At 36.9% G+C, this 27,834-nt stretch overlaps 1 protein-coding gene and 1 pseudogene across 1 annotated transcript in view; both read left to right on the top strand.

Moving 5' to 3' along the window:
• The first annotated feature begins 1,074 nt into the window (after positions 1-1,074).
• The window catches only part of SLC25A16 (solute carrier family 25 member 16), a 72,526-nt gene continuing 45,766 nt past the window's right edge, over positions 1,075-27,834 (top strand). The window contains exons 1-4 of the mRNA XM_077125102.1: positions 1,075-1,298; positions 5,881-5,973; positions 14,611-14,744; positions 15,684-15,747. Of these exons, the coding sequence (XP_076981217.1) occupies positions 1,178-1,298; positions 5,881-5,973; positions 14,611-14,744; positions 15,684-15,747 (412 nt within the window). The 5' untranslated portion in view covers positions 1,075-1,177. The remainder of the gene's footprint in view (positions 1,299-5,880; positions 5,974-14,610; positions 14,745-15,683; positions 15,748-27,834) is intronic.
• Positions 22,816-26,629, top strand: LOC143653075 (large ribosomal subunit protein uL6 pseudogene; annotated as a pseudogene).

A 27,834-nucleotide genomic window follows, 5' to 3' on the forward strand; every position in this document is an offset into this window, starting at 1 on the left:
TGTTACTTAAAAAAATCCTAGGGAGCTTTTGAGTCTTCAGATTAGACATGTCAAATATAATTAATAATATATTTAAATAGTTCTGTATTTTCTGATATCACAAAATTTTGAGAATTGAAAACATGCGGGAAATATACTTGAAATTCGGATTCAACATAGTGATTGAATGTGAGAGAAACCCTTGCAGAGGGAAAGGGGATCAGTGTCAGTAATAGGGAAGTTTGGAGCAAGTATTGAGGTAAATTATAATAGATAATTTCTGAACTAGAAGATACACACGTTCAGAACTTCGGCAAGAAAGAATAGGAATAATGCTTGCACAAGTTAGAAGTGATGAGGGGCTCACAGTACGAGAAAAAACGTCTGTAAGAGGTAATTAAGAAATAGAGGTTTGGAATGCAGTGGGGGCAGTGAAAAGGAACTGGGACTTTCCTAAAAGTTTAGAGCAGAGACTTGGGGTTGGTGGAGAGTTGATGGCCACCAAGATTCAGAAAGGCCCGACATGGCATAAGTGTTTGTGTAATTTGCAGAGCCTCAAGGAAATAACTTCAGGGGTTAGCAACACTTTGGCAAAGGCAGTGGTGGGGGCGGCGGCCTAAGTGGGGCCGTGAGATCTGAGATGGCAGAGCTGATTTGGTGGAAGAGGGAAGGAAGTTCAGAGGTGCTGAAAGTTGGTCGGGAAAGGGTGGATCTCAGAGAAGTCAGAGAACAGCTCAAAGGGCGGTTACAAGGCAACCGGCAGGGAAGGGGGCAGGGGTCGGGGTGCTCTTCCTGACGTGGCGGGTTTTTGAGGGACCCTCTCGCTGGCCACACTTCCCTTCTTCGCTCTAAGCACAAGGGGCCTGGAAAGAGAAGCGGGGAGTGGGGGCGTGGGTGAGGCGGGACAGAGGAGATGACAGGACTGGGTGACTCCGTCTTCGCGTCCGAGACTCGGTTCCAGCCACGCGCCGGGTGCCGAGCCTGGTCCCCGGGTTCCGCGCCGGGGGCGGTCTCGAGCCGCGGTCCACGCCACGCCCCCTGGTTGCGCCATCAGTCAGCGCCGCGCCGCGCTGTGCCGCGAGGGGTTGTTCTGCTGCGAGCGCGGCGTCCGGCGCTCTGTCACCGCCCGCTCGGGCCATGGCTCGGATCTGTGATTTGTAACTTTGGGACCGAAGCTCCCGACACAGCCACGGCCGTGATGGCGGCGGCGGCGGCCCTGGCAGCGGCCGACTCCCCTCCTGCGATGCCGCAGGCAGCTGGGGCCGGAGGGCCCACGGCCCGCCGAGACTTCTACTGGCTGCGCTCCTTTCTGGCCGGAGGTGGGTTTCGGCTGGGTCTCCAGGGCGGTGTATGGCAGGATCCAGGCCAGGTCGGGCGCAGGATCCAGAGACATTCTTGGGCTCTGGCTGCTGCAGTTCCTCGCCAAGTGTTTGCCCTTATCAGCCGTAGCCTCTTTCAAACAATCACTCGACTAGTGACAGTCTGGTCACTAGAGTCTGAGGTTCTCAGGGAGCCGGGTGCGGGGTGCAGGTGGAAAGACTGGACCAGCACCCATTTTCCAGGGTTAGAATAGCAGGGAAGAAAAGCAAGAGCCCTTACAAAGACCCCAGGGTTTCAGTGAAACACGCCAAGTCCCCATTTCTTTTATGAATATGAGTGACCGAATGTAAAATTTGATTTTGCTGTTTACTTAAAGGGAAACAAATACTGGAGACCAGTTTTTGAAAGATGATTGGGAAATTGTGCAAAACTGTCTGCAACCAAAACTGATTCCAATTATTCTAGTAAACTGTGCCACAGTTGACAAGTGGCTGGTGGAGCCCTGCTATTGCTATGACTGTGAGGCCAGAAGGCTCGTGTTGTCTCTAAGGAATTTCTTCTGCCTTCCCATAAATAAGTGTTTCAGTGTCTAACCTCCCTTAAGTGCTTGTTTGGGTTGTCATCACTTAGTAATTTGTTAGGACGGGAATTTTAAAAAAATTCCACATTAGAAAGCACTTGTAGAAAATAATATCTGTAGGCTGCAGTAATATTAAGAATTTAATTATTTTGTTCTGCTGACAGAAAGGGCAGACATTCATATGAGTATTGGTGTACACCAGAAAACAAAACAAAAATCTCCGCCTTCCTGGATTTTACCTTGGTTGGGGAGCTGTGAGTAGAAAGACTATAAACAAAATGAAGAAGTAAATTGCATAGTATGTTTGGTGGAGGGTAAAATTAGGAGAGGGCCTGGTCTGTTCAAAGAATATCAGAAAGACCTGTGTGGCTGGAGCCATTGCAGGTTTTGAGTAGAGAAGTGACATGAAATGATTGACATGTTTCGAAAGGATCACTGGTGTTCTGTTGAGAATAACTGTAGGGATGCAAATATGGAAACAGGGATGATGATAGAGGTTTGGATCAGGGTAGTTGCGGTGGAGGAGGTGAGAAATTGTGAGATTCTGAATACAGGTAGAACAGACAGGATTTTTCAGACAGATTAGATGTGAGATGAGGAAGAAAAGTTAAGGGTGACACATTTTGGCATGAGCGACTGGAAGGATGGAGCTGTCACTGATTGAAATAGGGAAGGGTTTAGTTGGAGCAGCTTTTGTGGTGATTTTGGGGGAAGATGAAGGGTTTAGTGATGGACAGTGTTACTTTTGTGCTGTGATTAGACATCGAAGTAGAGTCTTGGTGAAAGTTAGCCAAGGATAGCAACTGGAACTCTCATGCAGTGCTGGCAGTGGTGTAAATTGATACAGGTGCTTTGAAGAACTGATTGAGCCGTCATCTGTGAAGCTGAACATTTGTATCCCACCTGATTCAGCAGTTCCATTCATAGACATATACCAATGTATATATTTCTGTTCATATCTGCGATACTCATAATAGCCTAAACCAGGTGCAACCCGAAGGTCTGTCAATACTAGACTGTATAACTAAAATATGGTATAATTATATAATGAATACTATGCAGCAAGGAAAATGAATAAATTCCTGTCACTTGCGACAACATGATCAATTTCGCATTAGAAAAGGACTTCTAAGGGGAGCATTCAATTTCTTTTTCTTTTTTTTTAGCAGTTTTATTGAGATATATTTACATACTGTGCTATTCATCCAACATATATGCAATTAATGACTTTTAGAATAATCACAGAGTTGTGCATTTATTGCCACAATCAATTTTATTTCCTCAAAAAGAAAGACTCCATAACCCTTAGCAGTCATCTCTCAAATCCCTCTATCCTTCCCCAAACCCGTGTAACCACTAATCTAATTCTGTATCTATAAATTTATTTATATTTACATTTTACATTAATATAATCATACAATGTATAGTACTTTGTGTCTGTTTTTTTCACTTAGCATAATGTTTTTTAATTGTTATTATTTTTTAACTTTTAAAATTGTATAATATAGCATATATACAAAGCAGAGAAAGGAAAATCAATAATTTTCAAAGCATTCTTCAACAAGTAGTTGAAAAATTATTGTTTTTTTTAATTAGAGATGTTGTAGGTTTTTACAGAAAAGTCATGTAAAAAGTATACCAGGAAGGGCGGTGCGACAATGGTTTAGTGGCAGAATTCTCTCCTGCCATGCCGGATACCTGGGTTCGATTCCCAGTGCCTGCCCAGGCAAAAAAAAAAAAAAAAAAAGTACACCAAGGAATGTTCCATTTCTTGGTCTGGGTGGTACTTACATGGGTGTGTTCACTTTGCAGTAATTCATTTAGTCTCATGCTTATGATTTATATATTTTTTCCATGTATCTTAAGCTTTGATACACAAAATGTATTAAAAAGAGAAGGTAATACGAGATAGCAAGTACAGGAAACACTGCAAAGATATCTTGATTAAGCTACACATTTTTTTAGGAGCTTGCATAATTTAAAAAAAAATTTATCGAGGCCTAATTTTATATAGTAAAATTCACCCTTTTTAGGCATGCATTCAAGGAGTTTTGAGAGACACATAACAACCACTGAAGCAAGATTTAAAATAGTTCCATCGCCCCAAAATATTTCCCCCTTCCCTTTGAAGTCATTTCCTTCCTCTCATCCCTACCTCCTGGCAGCCTCTGATCTGGTTTTTATCACTATAGTTTTACTTTTTCCAGGATGTTACGTAAATGAAGCCACACAATACATGGTCTTTTGAGTCTGGCTTTATTCATTTAGCAAAATGCATTTAAGTTTCATCCATGTTACATGTATGAGTAGTCTGTTCCATTTTGTTGCTAAGTAGTATTTTATTGTATGGATATACCAGTTTTTACCTGTTGATGAAAATTTGCTTTGTTTCCAGTTTTTGGCTGTCTGAAAGAAGTGGTTGTGAAAAGTTGCCAGCAGGTCTTTGTCTTGTTATATGTTTTTGTTTCTCTTGGATAAATACTACCTAGGAATGGGACTATGAGGTCTTAGGGTAAACTGTTTTTTGAAACAATTTCTTATTTTTCAAACTGTTTTCCAGAGCTCCTGTTCCATTTTGTGTCCCTACTTCCTTGTCAGCACTTGGCAGAGTCAGGATTTTGTGTGTATATATGTGTGTGTTTCCATTCTAATAGGTGTTTAGTAGTCTCTGATTGTGGTTTTAACTTGCATTTCCCTGACCAGTATTCCTGAGCATCTTTTCGTGTGCTTATTGGCCATCTGTATCTCTTCTTTGGTAAAGTGTTGGTTCAAATTTTGGGGGAGTTTGCATAGTTTAAAAAATTGTGTAGGAGTACTATGTCCAAGTGACATGAAAAAATTCCCGATCCTCAGTCTTCCAGTCCTTAAAAAAATAATCTTGGATAGATGAACTGCCTCAGTTTTCCAGTCCTTAATGGGGTAATAAGAATATCTACATCATATAGTTGTGAAATACCTGTGAAAGCCCTGGTACAGTGCCTGCAGATTTAACTCTTGGCCTAAGTGCCTGGTATAAAAAGTAAACACTCAAGCTAGTTGCCTATTATTGTTTGCTAGCTATGACCTTGGGCAAATCTCTCAACTTTACTTAATCTCAAATGGAAGATAAAAGTTGCTTGACCTAACTCAGTGTACAGTTGTGATGATTAATTGAGCTATAAAGTACTATGATAAGCAAGTTAAGATACTGTTAAAAGAGGCTACTTACTAAATGTATGTGGACTTTGATTTTTGTCTTATATGCAACAAACATTTGTTGAGTGCCACTGTAGGTGAGGCCCCATACTGGTCTTGGGATATTGCAGTGAGAGAGACTCACAAAGTACCCTCTCTCTTGTGCCTTCTGAAATGTTTTTTCAATGGTAAAGAGCTTAATGTAATTATAGAAGATGCCTAAGGAATGTTTTATCCACTTTCTTAAAACAGTAACAACTTGTTTTACCCAGTGTTTACTACACGCTGGGTACTTTATAAAAATATATTATCTCTTAGAAGCGTGCCACAGTAACTTAGGCTAAAGCCCAAGTATGCAATGAACTACTCTGCTATCATCCACATGTCTGCACAGTGGTATATAGTAGGGACTGAACATTTATTGTTGAATGAATAGACATATGACTGAATCTTTCATGGGTGTAAATAAGTTGGTTGTTTCAATGAAAAAATTATCCATGAAGAAAGGAGACTATTTTAAAGATAGCCTCACATTTGAATTAATACTTTCAATGTCTCCATAACCCCATTTTAGCAAGTTTCCCAGAGTTGATCAGATATTAGAGGTCTGAGTTACACTTTTCAAATTTATTTTTACGATTGTCATGGTTAAATATTAAGGTATAGAAATTGGGGACCAATAATCTGCCTATCCCTGCTCCTAGGCACTTTTATCCATGGGGATCCAGTTAGTGATCAGAATGGTTGCTGGCTGAACAAATAGAAGATTTCTATCTGCGAAGAAATGGTATGTAATTTCTTTCTGACTTTTTACAAACTTTTTTTAGGTATTGCTGGATGCTGTGCCAAAACAACAGTTGCTCCTTTGGATCGAGTAAAAGTTTTATTACAAGCTCACAATCACCATTACAAACATTTAGGTAAGTTGATGGATGCTAAAGAAAAAAATGAACAAAAACATTAGCCATCTGCTGGCTTGGTTTCCAGTTGTAAATTATGATAAAAAGAGGATGCAAAAAATTCAAATTTGGGGACCTATTTTGCAAGGAATGTATCTCATCCATTTTAATCTTATCATTTGCAATAGTGAATATATATATATAGATATAGGTATTTATCTATATATCTATAAAATCATTTTAGGGTGCTGATATTCTCTAAACCAAAATCTTGGAATCCTCAAAGTAAGTGTATTTGTTTATGAAATAAGCTAGTCACATCCTTCACAGACACACAGAACAATTCAAGTTCAGTTTTTTTTTTTATAATCCTGATTAGTGTTGGAGATAAGATTTGATAACTGTAAAACTGAATTAGTCATTTTTGTAAGCACTTAAACAATCCTTCCAGAAACCTTAGTACAGGTGAAATCTAATGGCAGTTAGTATTGCATGAATAAACTATTATTAAGGAAAACATCAAGCCCTTGTTCCTTACAAACATAAACGTTGGCCATTAAATTAACATGAACATTGTAATAATGTGTTGTTCTAGTTTGCTAGCTGCTGAAATGCAATATACCAGAAGCAGAGTGGCTTTTAAAAAGGGGAATTTAATAAGTTGCTAGTTTACAGTTCTAAGACTGAGAAGATGTCCCAATTACAAGTCTGTAGAAATGTCCAATCAGAGGCATCCAGGGAGATACCTTGGTTCAACAAGGCTGATGAAGTTCAGGGTTTCTCTCTCAAGTGAGAAGGCACATGGCAAACACAGTCAGTTTCTCTCTCATCTGTAAAGGCACATGGTGAACATGGTCAGGGTTCCTCTCTCATCTGAAAGGGCACATGGTGGACATGGCATCATCTGCTAGCTTCTTCCCCTGGTTTCCTGTTTCATGAAGCTCCCCGGGAGACATTTTCCTTCATCTCTGGCTGGTGGATTCTGCTTCTTGTGGGTATGTTGCTCTGCTCTGCTCTCTCTGAATCTCTTTCTCCAAAATGTTTCCTCTTTTACAGGACTCCAGAAACTCATCAAGACCCACTCAAATGGGTGGAGAGATGTCATCACCTAATCTAGTTTAACAACCGCTCTTGATTAAATCCATCTCCAGGGAGATGATCTGATTACAGTTTCAAACATACAGTATTGAATAGGGATTATTCTGCCTTTATGAAATGGAATTTAGATTAAAACATGGGTTTTCTAGGGACATACATCCTTTCAAACCAGCACACATGCTATGAATGGAATTAGATCTTTTTACAGCTTTTTGTATGGGAGTGTGGCAATATGTATCAAAAGTGTTGAAAAGGTATATACTCTTTGACTTTGCTGATTCTAGAATTCCAGTTCTAGGAAGTTACCTTATTTCTAGGAAGAAATCAGACATGCTCAGTGATGTATATACCAGGATCAAAACATTATGTATGTTAGTTTAAGAAAAAAAATTTAAACAATCCCAATATTCGATAATGGGAAATTGTCTAAATTAAGTTTTAGTTTATCCATATTATAGATTATTTTGCAATCATAAAATATTTTAATGTGAAATAATATTAACTGATGGGACATTATTAATTAATGATTATAATGCATTAGTTAAATAAAAAACAACTATACAAAATGGTTTAATTGTATTGCATTTTATATAAATAAGCAGGTACTTAGATAAAAATCTAGAAGGACAAATGCTAACATTAAGTGGTTGTTTTTTTTTCTTCTTTTTTTCTTTTTTTTTGCTCTTTTTTTTTAAGTGGTTGATTTTGAATGGTGGGATTATAGGAACTTCCCCCCATGCAGCTCATTTGTAATTTGCATTGAATATGTTTTACTTTTGTTGTTGGGGGAAAAGGACTTAAAGGAAAAATATGTGTATGAACAGAGACCAAGAAAGATATTAGGCCAGGGGTAACTGACTCACACCACTCTTTTCATTGCTTTACAGTTTTATGCTTTGTTAGCTAGGAATGGTGTGTGCTGTGTAAGATCTGTGTTGCAGCATTGTATAGAAAGATGTGTAACCTTTGTCTGATTAAGAATCAATTATTTTTTCCAATTGGGTTTTTCAATTTTCAAAAAAGCTACCTATTTTTAATGTATTTTACTTTCTAATTATATAGGATTTAGAGAATCTGTATAATTTTAGGCTGTATATTAATTGTAATTAATTTTCTTGTCAATATTTTTATACTAAATTGGTCTGTATTTAAATTTGGGGAAGAATTGCTATCATATCTTTGTCTAGCAATGATTTCTTTAGCTTTACAAATGTGCGGTTTTTGTGTAGAAAGAATCAGACCTTTAAATTTACTGAGATATTATTTAAAAACTGAAAATGAAAGAAATGATTTTCTTTTCTTACCTAATTAAGTTGAAGATGAAAAGGAGATAAATTATATTAGCTAATATCTTGGGGTGTTTTACAATAATTGAACGCATGAATGTTTGATCAGGATTGTTTTACTCCTTTAACCTCCTTCCATGCTTATATATGTTGTTTTGTTTCCTTATTTATAATCATTAGATTATATATTCACATTACATTTCTTGCTCTGAGCTGCATGCCATGCAAAATTTGAAATGAAATTCCTTCAGTGTAACAGGGAACTATTAGTATAGTATATTGAGTTTCATGTGTCTTAAAAATATAAACCTAGAAAAAAAGTATTGATGACTTTTAATTTAATTAAAAAGAATATTTGCTGTGGTAATATATACAACGTGACATTTCCCATTTTCACTAATTTTAAGTATATAATTCCAGTGCTGTTAATTATATTCACAATGTTGTGCTATCATCACTGCTATCCATTACAAAACTTTTCCATCACCCAAACAGAAACTCTGTACTCATTAAGTAATAACTGCCCATTCCCTCTCCCTACCCGTGCTCCTGATATCCTATAACATACTTCCTATTTTTCTAACTATGTATATTCTACTTATTTCATGTGAAATCATACAATAGTTGTCCTTTTGTTCTGACTTATTTTACTTAACATGAAGTTTTCAAGGTTCAGTCAAAGTTTTAAATTTTATTTTTAAAAGCATTTGACACCCCCTTTTAAATTAAGATATATTATATATTTACATACTATATATTCATCGAAAGTGTACAATCAGTGGTTCACAGTATTATCAGATAGTGTGTATTCGTCATCACAATAGACTTTTAAACATTTTTGTTACTCCAAAGAAAAAGATTGAATAATAAAAATAAAAAAAGAACATCCAAAACATCCTATGCTTGCCATGCCCCTTATTGTTTATTTATTTTTTGTCTTTTTTTTTTCTTACTCAGCTGTCCATACACTGGGGAAAGAGAGTGTCAGTCACAGGCTTTGCACAGTCACACAAGCATACCTTGTAGGTATTCAGTCATCTTCAAGAATCAAGGCTATTAGATTACAGTTCAACAGTTTCAGGTATTTCCCTCTAGCTACTCCCAATACCCCCAAAACTGAAAAGGGATATCTATATATTGCATAAGAATTACCTCCAGAATGACCTCGACTCAATTTGAAATCTCTCAACCATTGAAACTTAATCTTGTTTCATTTCTCTTATCCCTTTTGGTCCAGAAGGCTTTCTCACTCCCACATTGCCAGGGCCAGCCTCATCCCCAGTAGTCATGTCCCACATTGTCAGGGAGATTTGCACCCTTGGGAGTATGTCCCATGTAGGGGGTGGGCAGTGAGTTCACTTGCCTAGTTGATTTAGAGAGAGGCCACATCTGAGCAACAAAAGAGGTTCTGTGGGGATGACTCTTAGGCATAATCATAAGTAGGCTTGGCTTCTTCTCTGCAGTAACAAGATTCATAAGGGCAACCCCAAGAGCAAGTGCCCATTGAAAATTGGCAGTCCCCAATGCTTGCCATAATAACAGGTGTTTCCCAGGTGTGGAAGTTTAATATTTCCACCTTTTTCCCCATCCCTCAAGGAGACTTTGCAAATATTTTTTGATCTTCTGCCCAAATTACCCTGAGATGTATTGGGGCATCACACCAACCTGTACAAACCAACAGGATCTCACTCCCTATTCAAGTATAATTGTAATTACGGTGTTTGCATAAGTTGACCATACAAGTTAAATTAAATAGAGTGCTACTGAAGATACTCATTTTGTACCAAATAAACATCTCTTCCTTTGGTCTCACACAGGAGTTGACATTTTAAAATAAAGTCAATATCATCTTTTACCCTTTAGTCTGATTTATCTTAGTCTTACCAAGACCAGCTTCATTCATATCTCTAGTTGAAGTCTGGGCTTTTCTTCGGTGTTTTTAACAGTTGCTGTATGAGGTAATGCTGACTTTTGTAGCTCTCAAAGAACTTTAGCTCTGAGTCTTAGGTATCACACAAATACCTGGAGTTCCACGGAACAACCAGGTTATATTCAAAGAGCTCAGTATGTCAGAATTTAGAAATAACAGATACAACTCTGCTTATAAGAGCTTACAATCTAGGAACCTTTACAATAGGCCTTCATCTGATAACCTATACTCGTGAATTCTATTCTCCGAGTTTACACATTGTAGTTAACCCATATTAGTGAGGGATTATAATATTTGTCTTTTTGTTTTTTGCCTTTTTCACTCAGCATACTGTCCTCAAGTTTTATTCACTTTGTTACATGTCTCACAAATGCTTTATTATTCATAATGTTAATGTAAGGAACCTTTCCCAGTAATACTTTGAAAACCCTTGTCCCTTGTTCTCTGTTTATCTTTTTAAAGTAAAATGTGAATTTAAAAAATAAAAAGAGACTAATTCGAATAGGATTCTTAAAAAATGTTTCCTTTTTATTTTGTTGCTGATTGATTGATTGATTGTGTAATATTTTCACAAGGATCATAATTCTCGAAGTACCAAAGCTGCAGAGTTTCTATTTGGGTGATGGAAAATGTTTGATAATGGACAGTGGTGATGGTAGCACAACATTGTAAATGAATTCACAGCACTGAATTGTGAACTTTAAAATTTCTAAAATGGGGAATGTTATGTTGTACATAGATATCACAATAAAAATTAGAAAAATACACCAAAGCCTAAGTCCTCTTCACTTCTCTCTGTAGAATCAAGCACTTTTACATGTTTCATCCATTTCCTACCAGAGCTAATGTATGCATACACCAGCGCATACTTAAATGTTGCCAAATGTTAGTTCCTTCTAATCCTAGCTTGATAAAATAAGTAAAGATACAGGGAGGAGTGAAATAACACACAGTTTGATTTAACAGACACACAGGGAACTTTGCACCCTATAGGAATATATATTATTTCCAAACATAATATTTGCAAAAATTGACCTAGTGTTATGCTACAAAGAAAATCTCAGTTCAGACCCAAAGTAAAAATAGTATAGTCCATAGGTTGAAGGAGAAAACTGTATTTTTTATAACTGTTGCATATTTTTAAACCATTTGAAATAGTCAGCATCTATTCTTTGTCTACCTATTTCTTTGGATTTCTCTGTTATTTTGTTTCAGGTTAGATTTTTGTAGAAAGCAAATAGTTGAATATACTTTTTCTTTTTAAACTTTTTTATTGTATAATATATATACAAAGCAGAGAAAGAAAAAAGCAATTGTTTTCAAAGCATTCTTCACCAAGTAGTTACAGGACAGATCCCACAGTTTGTCATGGGTTACCGTACAATCCTTTCAGATTTTTCCTTCTAGCTGCTCCAGAACATAGAGGCTAGAAGGCATAAATATATTTTTATCATCACAATCGACTTTTTTTTCTTTTTGTGAAAAATAACATATATACAAAAAAGCTATAAACTTCAAAGCATAGCACCACAATTAGTTGTAGAATGTATTTCAGAGTTTGGCGTGGGTTACAGTTCCACAATTTTAGGTTTTTACTTTTAGCTGCTCTAAGATACTGGAAACTAAAAAGAAATATTAATTTAATAATTCAGCAGTCATATTCGTTTGTTAGGTCCTGTGTTCTCTGTATGACTCCACCATCACCTTTGATCTTTCTATCCCTCTATTTAGGAGTGTTTGGGCTATGGCCATTCTAACTTTTTCATGTTGAAAGGGTCTGTCAATAATATGAGGTAGGAAGATGGAACTATCTGATGTTCTGGAGAGACTCGGCTCTCTGTGTTTCAGGACTTATCTGGTCTGGACCCACCTGGAAGTTGTAGGTTTCCGGAAAGTTACTCTAGTGCATGGAACCCTTATGGAATCTTACATATTGCCCTATGTGTTCTTTAGGATTATCTGGAATGGTCCTGGTTGGGGGTTGGCAGGTGTACCGGTCTGAATCTGTGGTGGACCCCAGAAAAGGCATGCCCTTTAATCCTCACTCAATATTGCTGGGTGGGAGCATTTTGATTGTTTCCATGAAGATGTGACCCACTCAGTTGTCAGTGGTAACTTTTGATTAGATGATTTCCATGGAGGTGTGTCTCCACCCACTGAAAGTGTAGTTGCTTACTGGAATCCCTTAAAAGAGGAAACATTTTGGAGAGAGTCCCTTTTGGTAGAGCCACGTGAAAGCCAGCGGACGCTGCCATGTTTGCCATGTGCCCTTCCAGCTGAGAGAGAAACATTGAATGTCCTCGGCCTTCTTGAACCAACGTTATCTTTCCCTGGATGCCTTAAATTGGACATTGCTATAGACTTGTTTTAATTGGGACATTTTCTCGGCCTTAGAACTATAAACTAGCAACTCATTAAATTCTCCCTTTAAAAAGCCCTTCTATTTCTGGTGTATTGCATTCTGGCAGCTGGCAAACTAGAACAGCAGGTTATGATAGGTAGCAATGTCTTGAAGCTTGCGTAAGAGCAACATCCAGAGTAGCCTCTTGTGGATATGCTTTTAAACATAATTTGAGTATTATTTGTCTTTTATTAGAGGAATTTAAGCCATTCTGATTTTTTTTGAAAATTCAGATTTCAAATGAATTATGGATTTATTCATTAACTATTTTGTATTCTGTTTTTTCTCCTTTCCTGTATCCTTTCCTCTCTACTCCTCCCCCCTTTTTTTTTGGAAAAAAAAAAGAATTTCCATTTTTGAAAGTACTATATCTGTTTTACTTTTACTAATAGATTCTCGTAAACTTTTGTAAAGATGGTTGTGACAATCAAAAAATCTTAAAGACTAGTATAATAAACATAAGGGACTTTTCACAGAGCTTCAGAAATAAGCATTATCTAGTCAGTTGGAACCTTCTCTGTGCTTCTCCTTTATCATCTGCCTTCCTATCTCCTATAAGTAAATGTTCTAAATTCGATACCAGTTTTAGATTCCGATCTGCTAAGAGATACCATACAATGAGTTGGCTTAATGACAAGAATTTGCTTCCCTTGGAGTTGATATCTTCTGGCTGGCCTGCAATATTTGGGGTTTGTAGTAGTTAGATTCAGTTGTCAACTTGGCCCGGTGAAGGTGCCTAGTTCTATTGCTGTGGACATGAGCCAGTGGCATGTGAACCTCATCTGTTGCTGATTACATCTGCAGTCCGCTAGGAGATGTGCCTGCTGCAATGAATGATGTTTGATCTAATTGTCTGGTGCGTGAATGAGAGAACTCAACATAGCACCGCCCAAGCAGCTCAGCATACCTCATTTCAGCACTTGCCAGCTCAGCCCTGGCCTTTGGAGATGCAGAAAGGAATCACCCTGGGAAAAGTGGTTGGAACCCAGAGGCCTGGAGAGAAAGCCAGTAGAGATCACTCAGTGCCTTCCCTTGTAAGAGAGAACTTCGGTTGAAAGTTAGCTGCCTTTCTTCTAAAGAACGAATGAAATAAATCCCCTTTTATTAAAAGCCAATCAATCCATCTCTGGTGTGTTGCATTCCAGCAGCTGGCAAACAAGAACAGAGTTCCTTGGCTTTTCCATCAATTAGCAATACATGTGGTGGCATCTTTTCCTTTTTCTTCCAGATTCCATTAATTTCCAGCTCCATGCTTTTCCCACCTTGCATCCAAGTTCCTTTGCTTTAAAGAACTTCAGCTATATTGGATTAAAGAATCCTAATTAATGAAAATTGCCCCAAAATGTTTTTGTAGGCAGTCTTTTCATTTAGTAGTTTCCTGATATAAATAAACTACACACATGTTTCTGGTCAGTTTGGGAAACCTTCCTTCATTCTTCCAGATAGTTTCTATCATCTTCAGTGCAGTATCTGGGCTTTGAATACGTTTCTGTTGCTGCTTTGTACTATGGGAATTTGTCTGTACTATGGGAATTTGTTTTGTGTCTGTTTTCCTTTCTGTGCTGGGAACTCATTAAGAACAAATGACTCCTATTTTTAACCCTTTGCAGTATACATGCTGAGTACATATTTGCATAGGGTAATATAGTTTGCTATAATTATAACTTACTATATCTTGTTGCTGTTCTTTCTTTAAATTTCATGTTTTATATTTTTATAGGCAGTATATGTATTTATATAATTTGGGTGTGTGATGTGTTTTAAGTAGGCTTAACTTACAGTAATATACAGAAATTACTAGTCATGTAATTTCTCAAAGAAAATTTCATGAATGATAGCATAGTAATCTTTATCTGCCATTTTCATGAAAATTTGAATTTAGATAGTTTTCTCTGTTTTAATTATGTTTTTCTTCCCCCCCAAAAAAACCTTTCTAAAAATAGGAGTGTTTTCTACATTGCGTGCTGTGCCCCGAAAGGAAGGATTCCTTGGATTGTATAAAGGAAATGGTGCAATGATGATTAGAATCTTTCCCTATGGCGCAATCCAGTTTATGGCATTTGAACACTATAAAATGGTACTTGAACTTTATCTTGTTTTCTCTTTTGTGTCCTTGAATATCATGCTTACTTGGCAAGGCTTTTGGCTTCAAAATTACTTTGGATGGCTAGAAACAGTAATGCCACTTTAAAGGAATAAGATTTGTAATGGTTTAAATTTTCAAAATTAGTTTTGTTTTGAAGTTATTTCAGAAGTATTAGTCATTTATAAGGAAATTTTTTATCTTCACACTTACGTAAAAGCCAGAGTTTTCATCAAGTAGGTAATAATAAATCCATGTATTATTAGCTCTTTAATGTGTTTTTTGTTTCTCAGTTGTAGGAGAGGATCACTGTGGCTTTGGATTTTCATATTCAGTAAAGTAGTGAAACCATATTACTTTGGAGTGATGCTATAAGTTAACATCTTTTCCCATCGTACTCCTTGAATAAGTTTCCCTTCTCTAGCTGTGTGGAAACTTATCCTCTCAGTCATTATCTTAAGCCACAGAAAAGGGTTAAATATGTTAAACTTCAAAAGGTATTTTAGAATGAAAAGTAAGTAATAGCAATGGTAACAAAATTCTAAGCTCCTCAGTCAGAATTGGTGCTATCAGTATATCAAGACTTCTGTAATAGCATTTTGTTCTTCCTATCTCCATTCACACTTTAAGAGTTTGTAGTATATAGTGTGTGTGTGTATATATAAATATACTATATAGTATAGCATATTTTTCAATTCTAAGCCAGGTTGCTTGTGTAAAAGTATAAAAAATTAGAGCAGAGACTTCAGAGGAAATATGATGACTTTCTGATGTAAAACGATACCCAACTTTATATAATTTTTCTCATTCATTCATGTTTATTATAGCTTTTTTTACTGCTTCTGTGATTCTTTTGAAATAAGTTCATTATTAAACAGTAAAATGTGCAGCATTTAAAAAATATCTCTTTAATTTGCTATGTTTGTTTTCTAGTTAATCACTACAAAGCTAGGAGTTTCTGGTCATGTACACAGATTAATGGCTGGATCCATGGCAGGTAAGAGAGATGAGTGTATTTTAATTTGACCAATTATTTTTCTAATAAAATGATTAATTTTGGTTTAGATTTTATCTGTGTTATTGGTTAGATAGCACCTGTTTCTTATTTTACTACACTCACTTTACAAGGAATCCATTACTATTCAATCTAAAAAAGTTTATTTTACAGTAGAAGAAGATAATACATAGTCTAAATTTAAAACTATGTGACAAGCATGACAAGCATGTGTTCTTTCACCTAAGAATTCTATTTCTATAAAAAATTTTTAAAAATTATGATGACTATAGTAATACATATTCCTATATAATGAATATGGTTCTACTCCTTAGAGATAATTGCTATTAATAGTTTATGTATGCTTTATTCTAATACTGTTCCATAGCATATGATTTTTCTTTTATAGTTATAATATACTGTTTTCTATAGAAACATACAGATCTGCTTGTTCTTTTATAGCTGTCTTATATATGAAAGAATGAATATACTGTGATTTTTTTAATTTAATATTTTTATTGATAAAACAACATACAAACACAAGCATTCTTAACATACAAATATTCCATACATAGTGTGCAATCAGTGGCTCACAATTCATCACATAGTTGTATATGCACACCATGATTTTTCTCTTTTTTTAAACCTAGCATACAAGCACAAACACTCTTACCGTATGATCATTCCATTCTCGGTATATAATCAGTAACTCACAATATCATCACATAGTTGTATATTCATCACCATGATCCCCTCTCAGAACATTTGCGTCAATCCAGAAAAAGAAATAAAAAGAAAAAAGAAAGAAGTTCATACATACCATACCCTGGACTGGTCCCCCTCACCAATCACCAACATTTCAATCTACTAAATTTATTTTAACATTTGTTCCCCCTATTATTTATTTATTTTTAATCCATATGTTTTACTCATCTGTCGATAAGGTAGATAAAAGGAGCATCAGACACATGGTTTTCACAATCACACAGTCACATTGTGAAAGCTATGTCATTATACAATCATCTTCAAGAAACATGGTTACTGGAACACAGCTCTACATTTTCAGGCAGTTCCCTCCAGCCTCTCCACACCTCAACTAAAAAGGTGATATCTATATAATGCGTAAGAATAACCTCCAGGATAACTTCTCGACTTTGTTTGGAGTCTCTCAGCCATTTGACACTTTATTTTGACTCATTATGCTCTTCCCCCTTTTGGTCAAGAAGGTTTTCCCAATCCCTTGATGCTGAATCCAAGCTCATTCTAGAATTTCTGTCCCATGTTGCCAGGAAGGTCCACATCCCTGGGAGTCATGTCCCAGGTAGACAGGGGGAGGGCAGTGAGTTTCCTTGTTATGTTGGCTGAGGAATATACTGTGATTTATTTAATCAGTCCCCTGTTTGACATTTGGGAATTTTCAGTTTTTGTTTTACAAATAATGCATTGTACTTATATATCTGTAGAAAAATTCTGACTAGAAAGTTACTTTATCTGTAATATGTGTATTTAAATTTGATAAATATTGTATAATTGATCAATGGCCTTTTTCTGCCATACCCTACCAACACTGGATCTTACCAGACTTTTAATATTTGCCAATTAATTATTAGTAAAGTTAATCAACTTTTCAAATATTATTGACCATTTATATTTCTTTTACTGTCAACCTTGACATTTCTGCTTTAAAAATATTTATTTGTATGAGTTTGGAAATTAGGACATTAGTTATTTTTCTGTCAAGTGTTGCTGGTAAAACTATTTTTTTTTTTAAATTTTTTAGTATTCAATTACCTCACATTTTATTTCAGAGAAAACATGTATGAAGCAACTCTGATACAATCTGCATAGATAAAAATTCTCTAGGTCATTTTACATCAAAAAAGTTTATGCTGAGATAAAACATGAATAGACAGACTAGGAAAGCTTTCCATGGGAAGATTATAAGTGAACTACTAATTGGTAAAATTATAATAATTATGGGAAAGGCTTTGCACAAAAATAAGAGATCAAAAGTGTTCAAAGAGTTTATACTGAGAGAAATATTTTTATATGACAATGAATATGGCAGGGGTTTCAGTAATATATTTGGCCTCATCTTTTTTCAGAAAATTATTAAAGAAAAAAAAAGCCATGAACACACTAAATGTGGAACATCTTTAGCAAAATATGAAATAATTCATTAAAAAAGTATTGTTAGAGAAATGATTGAGTGCTTTTTTGTCACAAGTCTGATCTTTTTTTTTTCAATCTACTAAATTTATTTTAACATTTGTTTCCCCTATTTATTTATTTTTAATCCATTTATTTTACTTGTCCGTCAATAAGGTAGACAGAAGGAGCATCAGAAACAAAGCTGTCACAACCACACAGTCACTCTGCGACAGCCATATCATCATACAATTATCTTCAAGAAACATGGCCACTGGAGCACAGCTCCACATTTTCAGGTAGTTCCCTCCAGCCTCTCCATTACATCTTAACTAAACAGCTGATATCTATTTAATGCATAAGAATAAGCTCCAGGATAGAATCTCTCAGCCATTGACACTTTATTTGACTCATTTTGCTCTTCCCCCTTTTGGTCGAGAAGATTTTCTCAATCCCTTGATGCTGAGTCTCAGCTCATTCTAGGATTTCTATCCCACGTTGTCAGGAAGATCCACACCCCTGGGAGTCATGTCCCATGTAGAGAGGGGGAGGGCAGTGAGTTTGCTTGCTGTGTTGGCTGAGAGAGAAAGGCCATTTCTGAGCAATAGAAGAGATTCTCTTAGGGGTGACCCTTAGGCCTAATTTTTTTTTAATTTAATTTAATTATTTTATTTTTAAAATATTTTATTTTTTTAAATACCAAAAAACACCTAGCAAACGCAAGCATTCCTATTTTGATCATTCTGTTCTACATATATAATCAGTAATTCACAATATCATCACATAGTTGCATATTCATCATCATGATCATTTCTTGGAACATTTGCATCTATTCAGAAGAAGAAATAAAATGAAAATAGAAAAAAAAAGATTATACATACCATACCCCTTACCCCTCACTTTCATTGATCACTAGCATTTCAAACTAAATTTATTTTAACATTTGTTCCCCCTATTATTTATTTTTATTCCATCTGTTCTACTCGTCTGTTGACAACATAGATAAAAGGAGCATCAGACACAAGGTTTTCACAATCACACAGTCACATTGTGAAAGCTATATCATTATTCAATCGTCATTAAGAAACATGGCCACTGGAACACAGCTCTACATTTTCAGGCAGCTCCCTCCAGCCTCTCCATTACATCCTGAATAACAAGGTGATATCTACTTAATGCGTAAGAATAACCTCCAGGACAACCTCTTGACTCTGTTTGGAATCTCTCAGCCATTGACACTTCGTCTCATTTCTCTCTTCCCCCTTTTGGTTGAAAAGGTTTTCTCAATCCCTTGATGCTGAGTCTCAGCCCATTCTAGGGATTTTCTCAATCCCTTGATGCTGAGTCGCAGCTCATTCTGGGATTTCTGTCCCACATTGCCAGGAAGGTCCAAACTCCTGGTAGTCATGCCCCACGTAGATAGGAGGAGGATAGTGAGTTTGCTTGTTGTGTTGGCTGGAGAGAGAGAGGCCACATCTGAGCAACAAAAGAGGCTCTCTTGGGGGTGACTCTTAGGCCTAAATTTTAAGTAGACTTGACCTATCCTTTGTGGGGTTAAGTTTCATCTGAACAAACCCCAAGACTGGGGGCTCAGCCTCTAGCTTTGGTTGTCCATACTGCTTGTGAGAATATCAAGAATTCAACTTGGGGAAGTTGAATTTTTCCCTGTTCTCACCATTCCCTGAAGGGGACTTTGCAAATACTTTTTTATTCAGTGATCAAATCACTCTGGGATTTATCGGGGCATCACTCTGGGCAAACCAACAAAATCTCATGTCCTACTCAAGGTTCCATGTACTTATGGTGTTCAATTAAGCTGTCTACATAAGTTATATTAGGAAAAGCACTAGTCAAAATATAAATTTTGTACCAAATAAACATTTTTTGCTTTAGTCTTACACTTAAGTTGAAATTTTAAAATACCAAATTATCATCTATTTTCAGCACCCTGCAGTAATGACATTCCTGTGTTCTTCCTCATGCAAGAACATTTTTTAAATTTGTACATTTAGTCACTATCATTATACACTCTAGGCATTCCTAGATTATACTATCTCAGTCTTTATCATCTATCTTTCTTTATGATTTCATTTGTGCCCCCAGCCCTCTTCCCTCTATCATTCTCACATTCATCTTCATTCAATGTTTAACATAATTGTATTAAAGTTAGGTAGTATTGTGCTGTCCATTTCTGAGTTTTTACATTCAGTCCTGTTGCACAGTCTGTATCCCTTCAGCTCCAATTACCCAATATCTTACCCTATTTCTATCTCCTGATAGTCCCTGTTGCCAACTAAATTCTCCAAGTTTATTCACTTATGTCAGTTTATATCAGTAAGACCATGCAGTATTTGTCCTTTTGTTTCTGGCTAATCTCACTCAGCATAATGTCCTTAGGCCTGATTTTAAGTAGGCTTAGCCTATCCTTTGCAGGATTAAGTGTCACATGAACAAACCCCAAGATTGGAAGCTTGGCCTATTGCTTTGGCTGTCCACATTGCCTGTAAGAATATCAAGAATTCTCCATTTGGAGAAGTTGAATTTTCTCCCTTTCTCACCATACCCCCTAGGGGATTCTGCAAGTACTTCCCTATTCACTGTTCAGATCGCTCTGGGATTTATCTGGGCATCACTCTGGACAAACCTTCAAAAGCTCATGCCCTACACAAGGTACCAAGTACTGTGGTATTCAGTTAAGCTGTCCACATAAGTTAGGAAATGCACTAGTCAAAATATAAATTTTGTACCAAATAAACATTTTTGCTTGTCTCACACATACATTAAAGTTTTAAAATATTAATTACCATCTATTTTCAACACCTTGCATTCTTGACATTCCTTTGTTCTTCTTCATGCAGAAACATTTTTAAATTTGCACATTTAGTCACTATCATTATACACTCTAGGCATTCCTAGGTTATGCCATCTCAGTCTTTATTGTCTAGCTTTCCTTCTGGTTTCATTTGTGAAATTAATATTGCCTTCTGATTTCCTTTGTTCCCCCAGCCCTCCTCTCTCTATCATTCTCACATCCAGCTTCATTCAGTATTCTAACATAATTGTATGACAATTAGGTAGTATTTTGCTGTCCATTTCTGAATTTTTACAATCAGTCCTGTTGCACAGTCTGTATCCCTTCAGCTCCAATTACCCAATATTTACCATATTTCTGCCTCCTGATGGTTTTTGTTACCATAAAACTATTTTTGATGTGTTGATATTTTATTTTTTTGTTCAGCCCATGTCTTCTTCATGTCCTCCCTCAATTTATTGATTTCGTTTTTGAAGAGGTTTTCCATTTCTGTTCGTATATTCAGCATTAGTTGTCTCAGCTCCTGTATCTCATTTGAACTATTGGTTTGTTCCTTTGACTGGGCCATATTTTCAATTTTCTGAGCGTGATCCGTTATCTTCTGCTGGCGTCTGGGCATTTAGTCAGATTTCCCTGGGTGTTGGACCCAACAGGTTGAAAGATTTTTCTGTGAAATCTCTGGGTTCTGTTTTTCTTATCCTGCCCAGTAGGTGGCGCTCGTGGCACACGTTTGTCTCCGGGTTCCACCAGTAAAAGGTGCTGTGGGTCCTTAAACTTTGGAAAACTCTCGCCGTGGGGCAGGTTCACTAGCCGAAGCGGCTTGGAAGAGGGCCAGCCAGCCCGGGGGTCCGAACGCGGGGAGGATCGCCGGCCGCTGCAGCCCGTGAGAGCACCCGTCTGAATTTCCTAGTCGGCCTGGGACGCCAAGTGTGGCGGGAGGGCGCCAGCCGTTGCGGCCCGGGAAAGTGCACCGTTCCCAGCCGGACCGGGGAGTCACGTGTTTGGAAGGGACCCCCCCGGTCACCGTTCTCTGCGGCCTGGGGATTTCCAATCCAATTCTCTCAGTTGGTCTGGGGGGCTTCGCGTGGTGGGGGCACCAGCCGCCGTGGCTTGAGGGGACCGCCTGTCCAATTGTCCCAGCTCGCCCGGGAAGGAGGAAGGGAGGGATTCCGGCCACTTGCCGCCCCGCCTGGGTAACCCTGCGCCCTTTGGCGATCTCACCGAAGTGGGTTCTCTCAGCCAGTCAGCCGTTCCAGGATGGGGTACGCTGTCTTTTTGATCTCTGTCGTTGCTCCGGGAGCTGTTCTGTATCGTTTCTACTCCCCTAGTAACTGTTCTGGAGGAGGAACTAAGATCCGCGTGTCTTACTAAGCCGCCATCTTCCAACAATAATATTTTAATATTGTTTTATCAACTCAGTCTCAGGCATGAACAAGAAACAATTTACTCCCATGCACGTGGCCCAAGTACTCCACGAACTATGGGCGCCTCCTCCGTGGGTATTTTATTTTTAATATAAGGTATAAGGTAGGGATTGAAAAGAGATCTTTCTACAGTTGACTAATCAGTTGTGTGAATACCATTTACTCAATAATTTATCCTTTTCCACCTTATTGGAAACACTATTTCTATCATATATTTAAATTTAGTGAATTTATTTGAAAGAAGAATTAAGGATGTACACATTGATACCTAGCCATAAAGATGTTCATTGCAATATCAAACTGAACGGTGATTTAAATATGTAGCAATAGAAGAGTGGTTAAAAAAAATCTGTAATTCACAATTCTTTATATCCATTAATATTTTTTCTTTATTATTATGCTTTAGCTTTTAATTTTGCAATAATTTCAAACTTAGTAGACAGTTGTAAAAATAATACAAACTCCGTAAAGAGAACTCTAACAGACCGTCACACCCCCCAGATACCACCAAGATCTACTAATTTTAATCCTTGCCCATCATTCTATTTCTTCCCTCCCTCCCTCCCTTCCTTCTTTTCATCTGTCTGTCTATCTATCTATCTTTCTATCTGTCATCTATCTTTTCTGAAATTTGGGAACAAGGTACATGTATCATACTCTCATATTCCTTGAATCCTCTCATGTACCTTTTCTACTAATAGGATAGTCACTTATATAATCATCTTAAGTGATTGGATTATGAAGTTCAAGAAACTTAACATCTATATGAAGGTTATATTCTATATTCCATTTTTTTCTTATGTCCCTGCAATACCCTTTTGATCCTTTTCTCCCCCATTCTTAGATCCCATCCAGTATAATGTATTGCATTTAATTGTCCTTATCACTTTTACTTATCTCTCTTTTTTTTTGAATTGTGGAAAACTATATATGAAATGAATCTTCCCGTTCTAACCCTTCCCAAACATACCATTCGGTGGGAGTAACTACATTCATGATATTGCAGTTCTCTTCCCACTGTCCATTAGCAGATTTTCCCTTTACCTCAAATGGAAACTCTACACTCATTTTGTAATAACTACCCATATTGCCTCTGTCCCCTGCGCCTATAATCTGTAATATGTTTTCTATCTCAATGAGTTTGCATGTTCTGTGGTATTTTCTTTGTGGTTTGCAAATTAAACATTCTAAATCTATAACAATCTTGTTTGCTTTGATATCAACTTTAAGAACTTCAGTAGTGCTCTTTGATGCATCTACTGTGAGAATGAAGACCATTCTCAGGAACCAGACTGTTGACCTTCCAGAAAATATCAACATCATGCTGAAGGAACATACATGAAGGGCCAGTTACTGTGACTGGCCCCTGAGGAACCCCGTGGAGGGACTTCAATCACATCAATGTAGAATTCAGTCTACTTGGAAAGAAAAAGAAGAGGCTTCAGGTTGACAAATGGTGGAGAAATAGGAAGGAGCTGGCTGCAATTCGCAGTATCTATAGTCATATACAGAACATGATGGAGGGTTTTACACTGGGCTTCCGTTATAAAATGCATTTTTGTGTATGCTCACTTCTCCATCAGTGTTATTATTCAGGAGAGTGGGTCTCTGGTAGAAATCTGAAATTTGGGGGGTGAAAAATACATTCATAGGGTTCAGATAAGGCCAGGTGTGGCTTGTTTTGTATCTCAAGCCCAGAAAGATGAGTTAATTCTCAAAGGAAATGATTCTAAACTTGTATCAAATTCAGCTGCTTTGATTCAGTAAGCACAAGGATATAAGAAAAATCTTGGATGGTACCTTTTTCTCTAAAAAAGGAACAGCAGGTTGATGAATAAGATCTTCGAGTTGTGCAGCAATGGAAACAAGATGCCAGAACTATTTGTGATTTTAACGGTGCAATAAAATTCATCTGCTTAAAAAAAACAAAGAACTTCAACAGCATACGTAAACTATGTTCTTATACCCTTCTGTCCCCCACCTTTGTATAGTTCTTGTCGCAGATTACATATTTATATAATGAGTCCAAAACCATTGATTTATCATTACAATCTATGCATTTGCTTTTTAGATCATGTAGGAATTTAAAGGTGGGGTACATATCAATAATACAATAGTACTGGCAGTTATATTTACCCATGTAATTATCTTTACCAGATATATATATTGCATTTTTACTGAAATATATTCATGAACATACAATTCACCCACAGTGTACAATCAATGACTCATAGTATCAAGTTACCAGAGATATTTATTTCTTCATGTAGCTTCAGTCAGTTATCTAGTGTACTTCCCCTTTCAACCTTTTAGCATGTAGTAAAACTCTTTTTAGCGTGTCTTGTAGTACTAATCTAGTGGTGATGAATTCCCTTGGTTTTTATCTATCTGGGAATGTCTTAATTCTGCCCTCATTTTTGAAAGACAGTTTTGCCAGATACAGAATTCGTGGTTGACAATTTTTTACTCTCAGTACTTTAAATATGCTTTCCCACGACCTTCTTGCCTCTATGGTTTCCAATGAGAAATCAGTGCTTAATCTTACTGAGGCTCCTTAGTACATGGTACATTGCCTTGTCTCTTGGAGCTTTCAGAATTCCCTATTTTTGGCATTTGACAGTTTGATTACTATATGGCACAATGTGGGTCTATTTGGGTTTATTCTAGTTGGAGTTCTTTGAACTTCTTGAATGTGTATATTCATGTCTTTTGTTACATTTGGAAAGTTTTCAGTCATTATTTTCTTGAATATTCTCTTTGCCTCTTTTTGTCTTTCTTCTCCATTTGGTTTTCCACAATGAGTATTTGGTATGCTTCATGGGGTCTGTATTAGTTTGTTAAATGCTGACAGAATGCAGTATACCAGAGATGGAACAGCTTTTACACTTGATCTTAGGCAGAAGGCCGAGAAGCGATGGAATAGCTTTTAAAAAGGGAATTTATAGGCAGGCTATGGTTGCTCAGCAGGCAGAGTTCTTGCCTCCCATGCTGGAGACCTGGGTTCGCTTCCCAGTACCTGCCCATGCAGAAAAAAAAAAAAGGGAATTTATTAAGTTATAAGTTTACAGTTCTAAGCCCATAAAAATGGCCAAACTAAGGCATCCCGAGAAAGATACCTTGACTCCAGAAAGGCCTGTGTCTGTCACATGGCAAGGCATGTGGCTGGTGTCTGCTGGTCCTTGTTCTGGTTCCGTTTCTTCCAGCTTCTGATGCCAGTGATTTCTTGTCCAAGTTTCTGTGGGCCTTCACTTAGTTCCTCTGGGACACAACTCTGGGTTCTGGCTTGCTTAGCATTTCCCGGGAAGGCACATGGCAACATCTGCTGGGATCTGCATCTCTAAATACCCGTGTCTAGGCATCTGCGTTCTCTGTCAGCACGCCATGAATCTTCAAATGTCTGCGTCTATGTTGCTTCTGAGCTTTCTCCAAAGTGTTTCCCCTTTTAAAGGACTCCACTAAACTAATCAATTTGTGTCTTAAATGGGTGGGGTCACATCTCTATTTAATCAAAAGGTCACACCCACAAATTGAGTGTGTCACATATTCATGGAAAAGAATCTTATCAAAAGTTTCTACCCTCCGATACTGAATCAGGATTAAAGGACGTGGCTTTTCTGGGGTACACAATACTTTCAAACCAGCACAGTATCCCACATGTCCCTTAGGCTCTGTTCATTCTTCTTCATTCTTTACTCCTCTACTCCTCAGACTAGAAGATTTCAGTTGTCTTATTCTCAAGTTCAGGGATTCATTCTGCCAGCTCCAGTCTGCTCTTGAATCCTTCTAGGGAAATTGTAATTTTTGTTATTGCAATCTTCAGCTCTGATTCTTTTTTTTAAAATTTTAGATGTTATACTAAGTCCTTAATTTTTTAAATGTAATTTCATTGAGATATATTCACACAGTATAGAAACCATCCAAAGTATACAATCATGGGTTCACAGTACCATATGATTATATATACAGCCCCATGATCAAATTTAGAACATTTTCACTACTCCAAAAAATAAAAAGGCAAAGCCTAATCCTTTCATAACTCCTTATCCCCCCATATTATTGACCTATAGTGTGGTACATTTGTTACTACTGATGAATGTGTATTAAAATATTACTGTTAATTATAGTCCATATAATTAAAAAATGTAATCAGCACATTTTTTCTCATATACCCCTCTATTATTAACTCCTTTTAATAGTGTCATACATCTGCTTGAGTTCATGAAAGAACTTTTTTATATTTGTCCAGTTAATCATGGACATGTCTACCACAGTATTCACTGTGTTATATGTTTCCATGTTTTAACTTGCAAATTTTCCTTCTGGTGATGACATATTTAACTCTAAACTTCCCCTTTCTACCACACTTACAGACCATTCAGCACTGTTAATTATACTCACAATAATGTACTACCTCTGTCCATTACCAAAATTTAAGTTCACCCTAGTTAAACTTTTTTACACATATTAAACAACTGCTCCCTATTCTTTAGCCTCATTCTATATGGTCTGTTCCTTTTCATATTTTCCATATCTCCGTTGATATTCTCTTTGTGTTTCTGTATCATTTTCTTAATTTAATTTAGGTCTTTGTCCATGTTTTCTTTTAGGTCTTTGAGCATATTTAGGACAATTTTTTTTTTCATTTCTTGAAACATTTGCATCTATTCAGAAAAAGATATAAAAAGAAAATTATGAATTACTGATTGTATATGTAGAATGGAATGATTTCTAAATGTTTTGTTAATTTTTTTAATTAATAAAAAAAAGAAAGAAAGAAAACAGAAAAAAATTCATGCATATATACCATACCCCACCCCTCCCCTTCACTGATCACCAGCATTTCACTCTAAATTTATTTTAACATTTGTTCCCCCTATTATTCATCTTTATTCCGTATGTTTTACTCATCTGTTGATAAGGTAGATAAAAGGAGCATTAGACACAAGGTTTTCACCATCACACAGTCACATTGTGAAAGCTATATCATTATACAATCATCTTCAAGAAACATGGCTACTGGAACACAGCCGTACATTTTCAGGCACTTCCCTCCAGCCTCTCCATTACGTCTTGACTAACAAAGTGATATCTATTTAATGTGTAAGAATAACCTCCAGAATAAACTCCCGACTCTGGATTCTCTCAGCCATTGACACTTTATTTTGTCTCATTTCACTCTTCCCCCTTTTGGTCGAGAAGGTTTTCTCAGTCCTCTGATATTGAGTCTCAGTTCATTCTAGGAGTTTTCTCAGTCCCTTGATGTTGAGTCTCAGCTCATTAGGACAATTTTTAAAAATATCTTTGGAATGTATGAGGTTGGTTCCTCCTCATTGATGGTTTCTAATGCTTTAATTTTCTCCTTTGTGTGGGCCATCACTTGTTTCTTTGTACATTTTGGGGAAACTTGGACGTTTTGGTATTGTAAATGTGTTGTCAATGGAATTTAGAGTCTGCATCATCTGTTCCTTAAGCTTGTATCCATCTAGTTTTATGATGGAACATTCTCTGAATTTCAGGAGCTAACCAAAAAGAAAAAGAAGGAAAAAAAAAAAGAAAGCACTATTCCTAGTCTTTGAAGATTGATCTGTGGGAGTGCTTTCCTTAAAGGCTTATCTATACAGTAAGGTTGGAGAATAGCTATAGACCAAAGTGTATAAGTACCTCTGATCCTTTCTGTGCTTGTGACTTGTCTTGGGCATGTGTATG

Source organism: Tamandua tetradactyla, chromosome 13 (genome assembly GCF_023851605.1).
Source record: "Tamandua tetradactyla isolate mTamTet1 chromosome 13, mTamTet1.pri, whole genome shotgun sequence".
NCBI classification, from domain to species: Eukaryota; Metazoa; Chordata; class Mammalia; order Pilosa; family Myrmecophagidae; genus Tamandua; species Tamandua tetradactyla.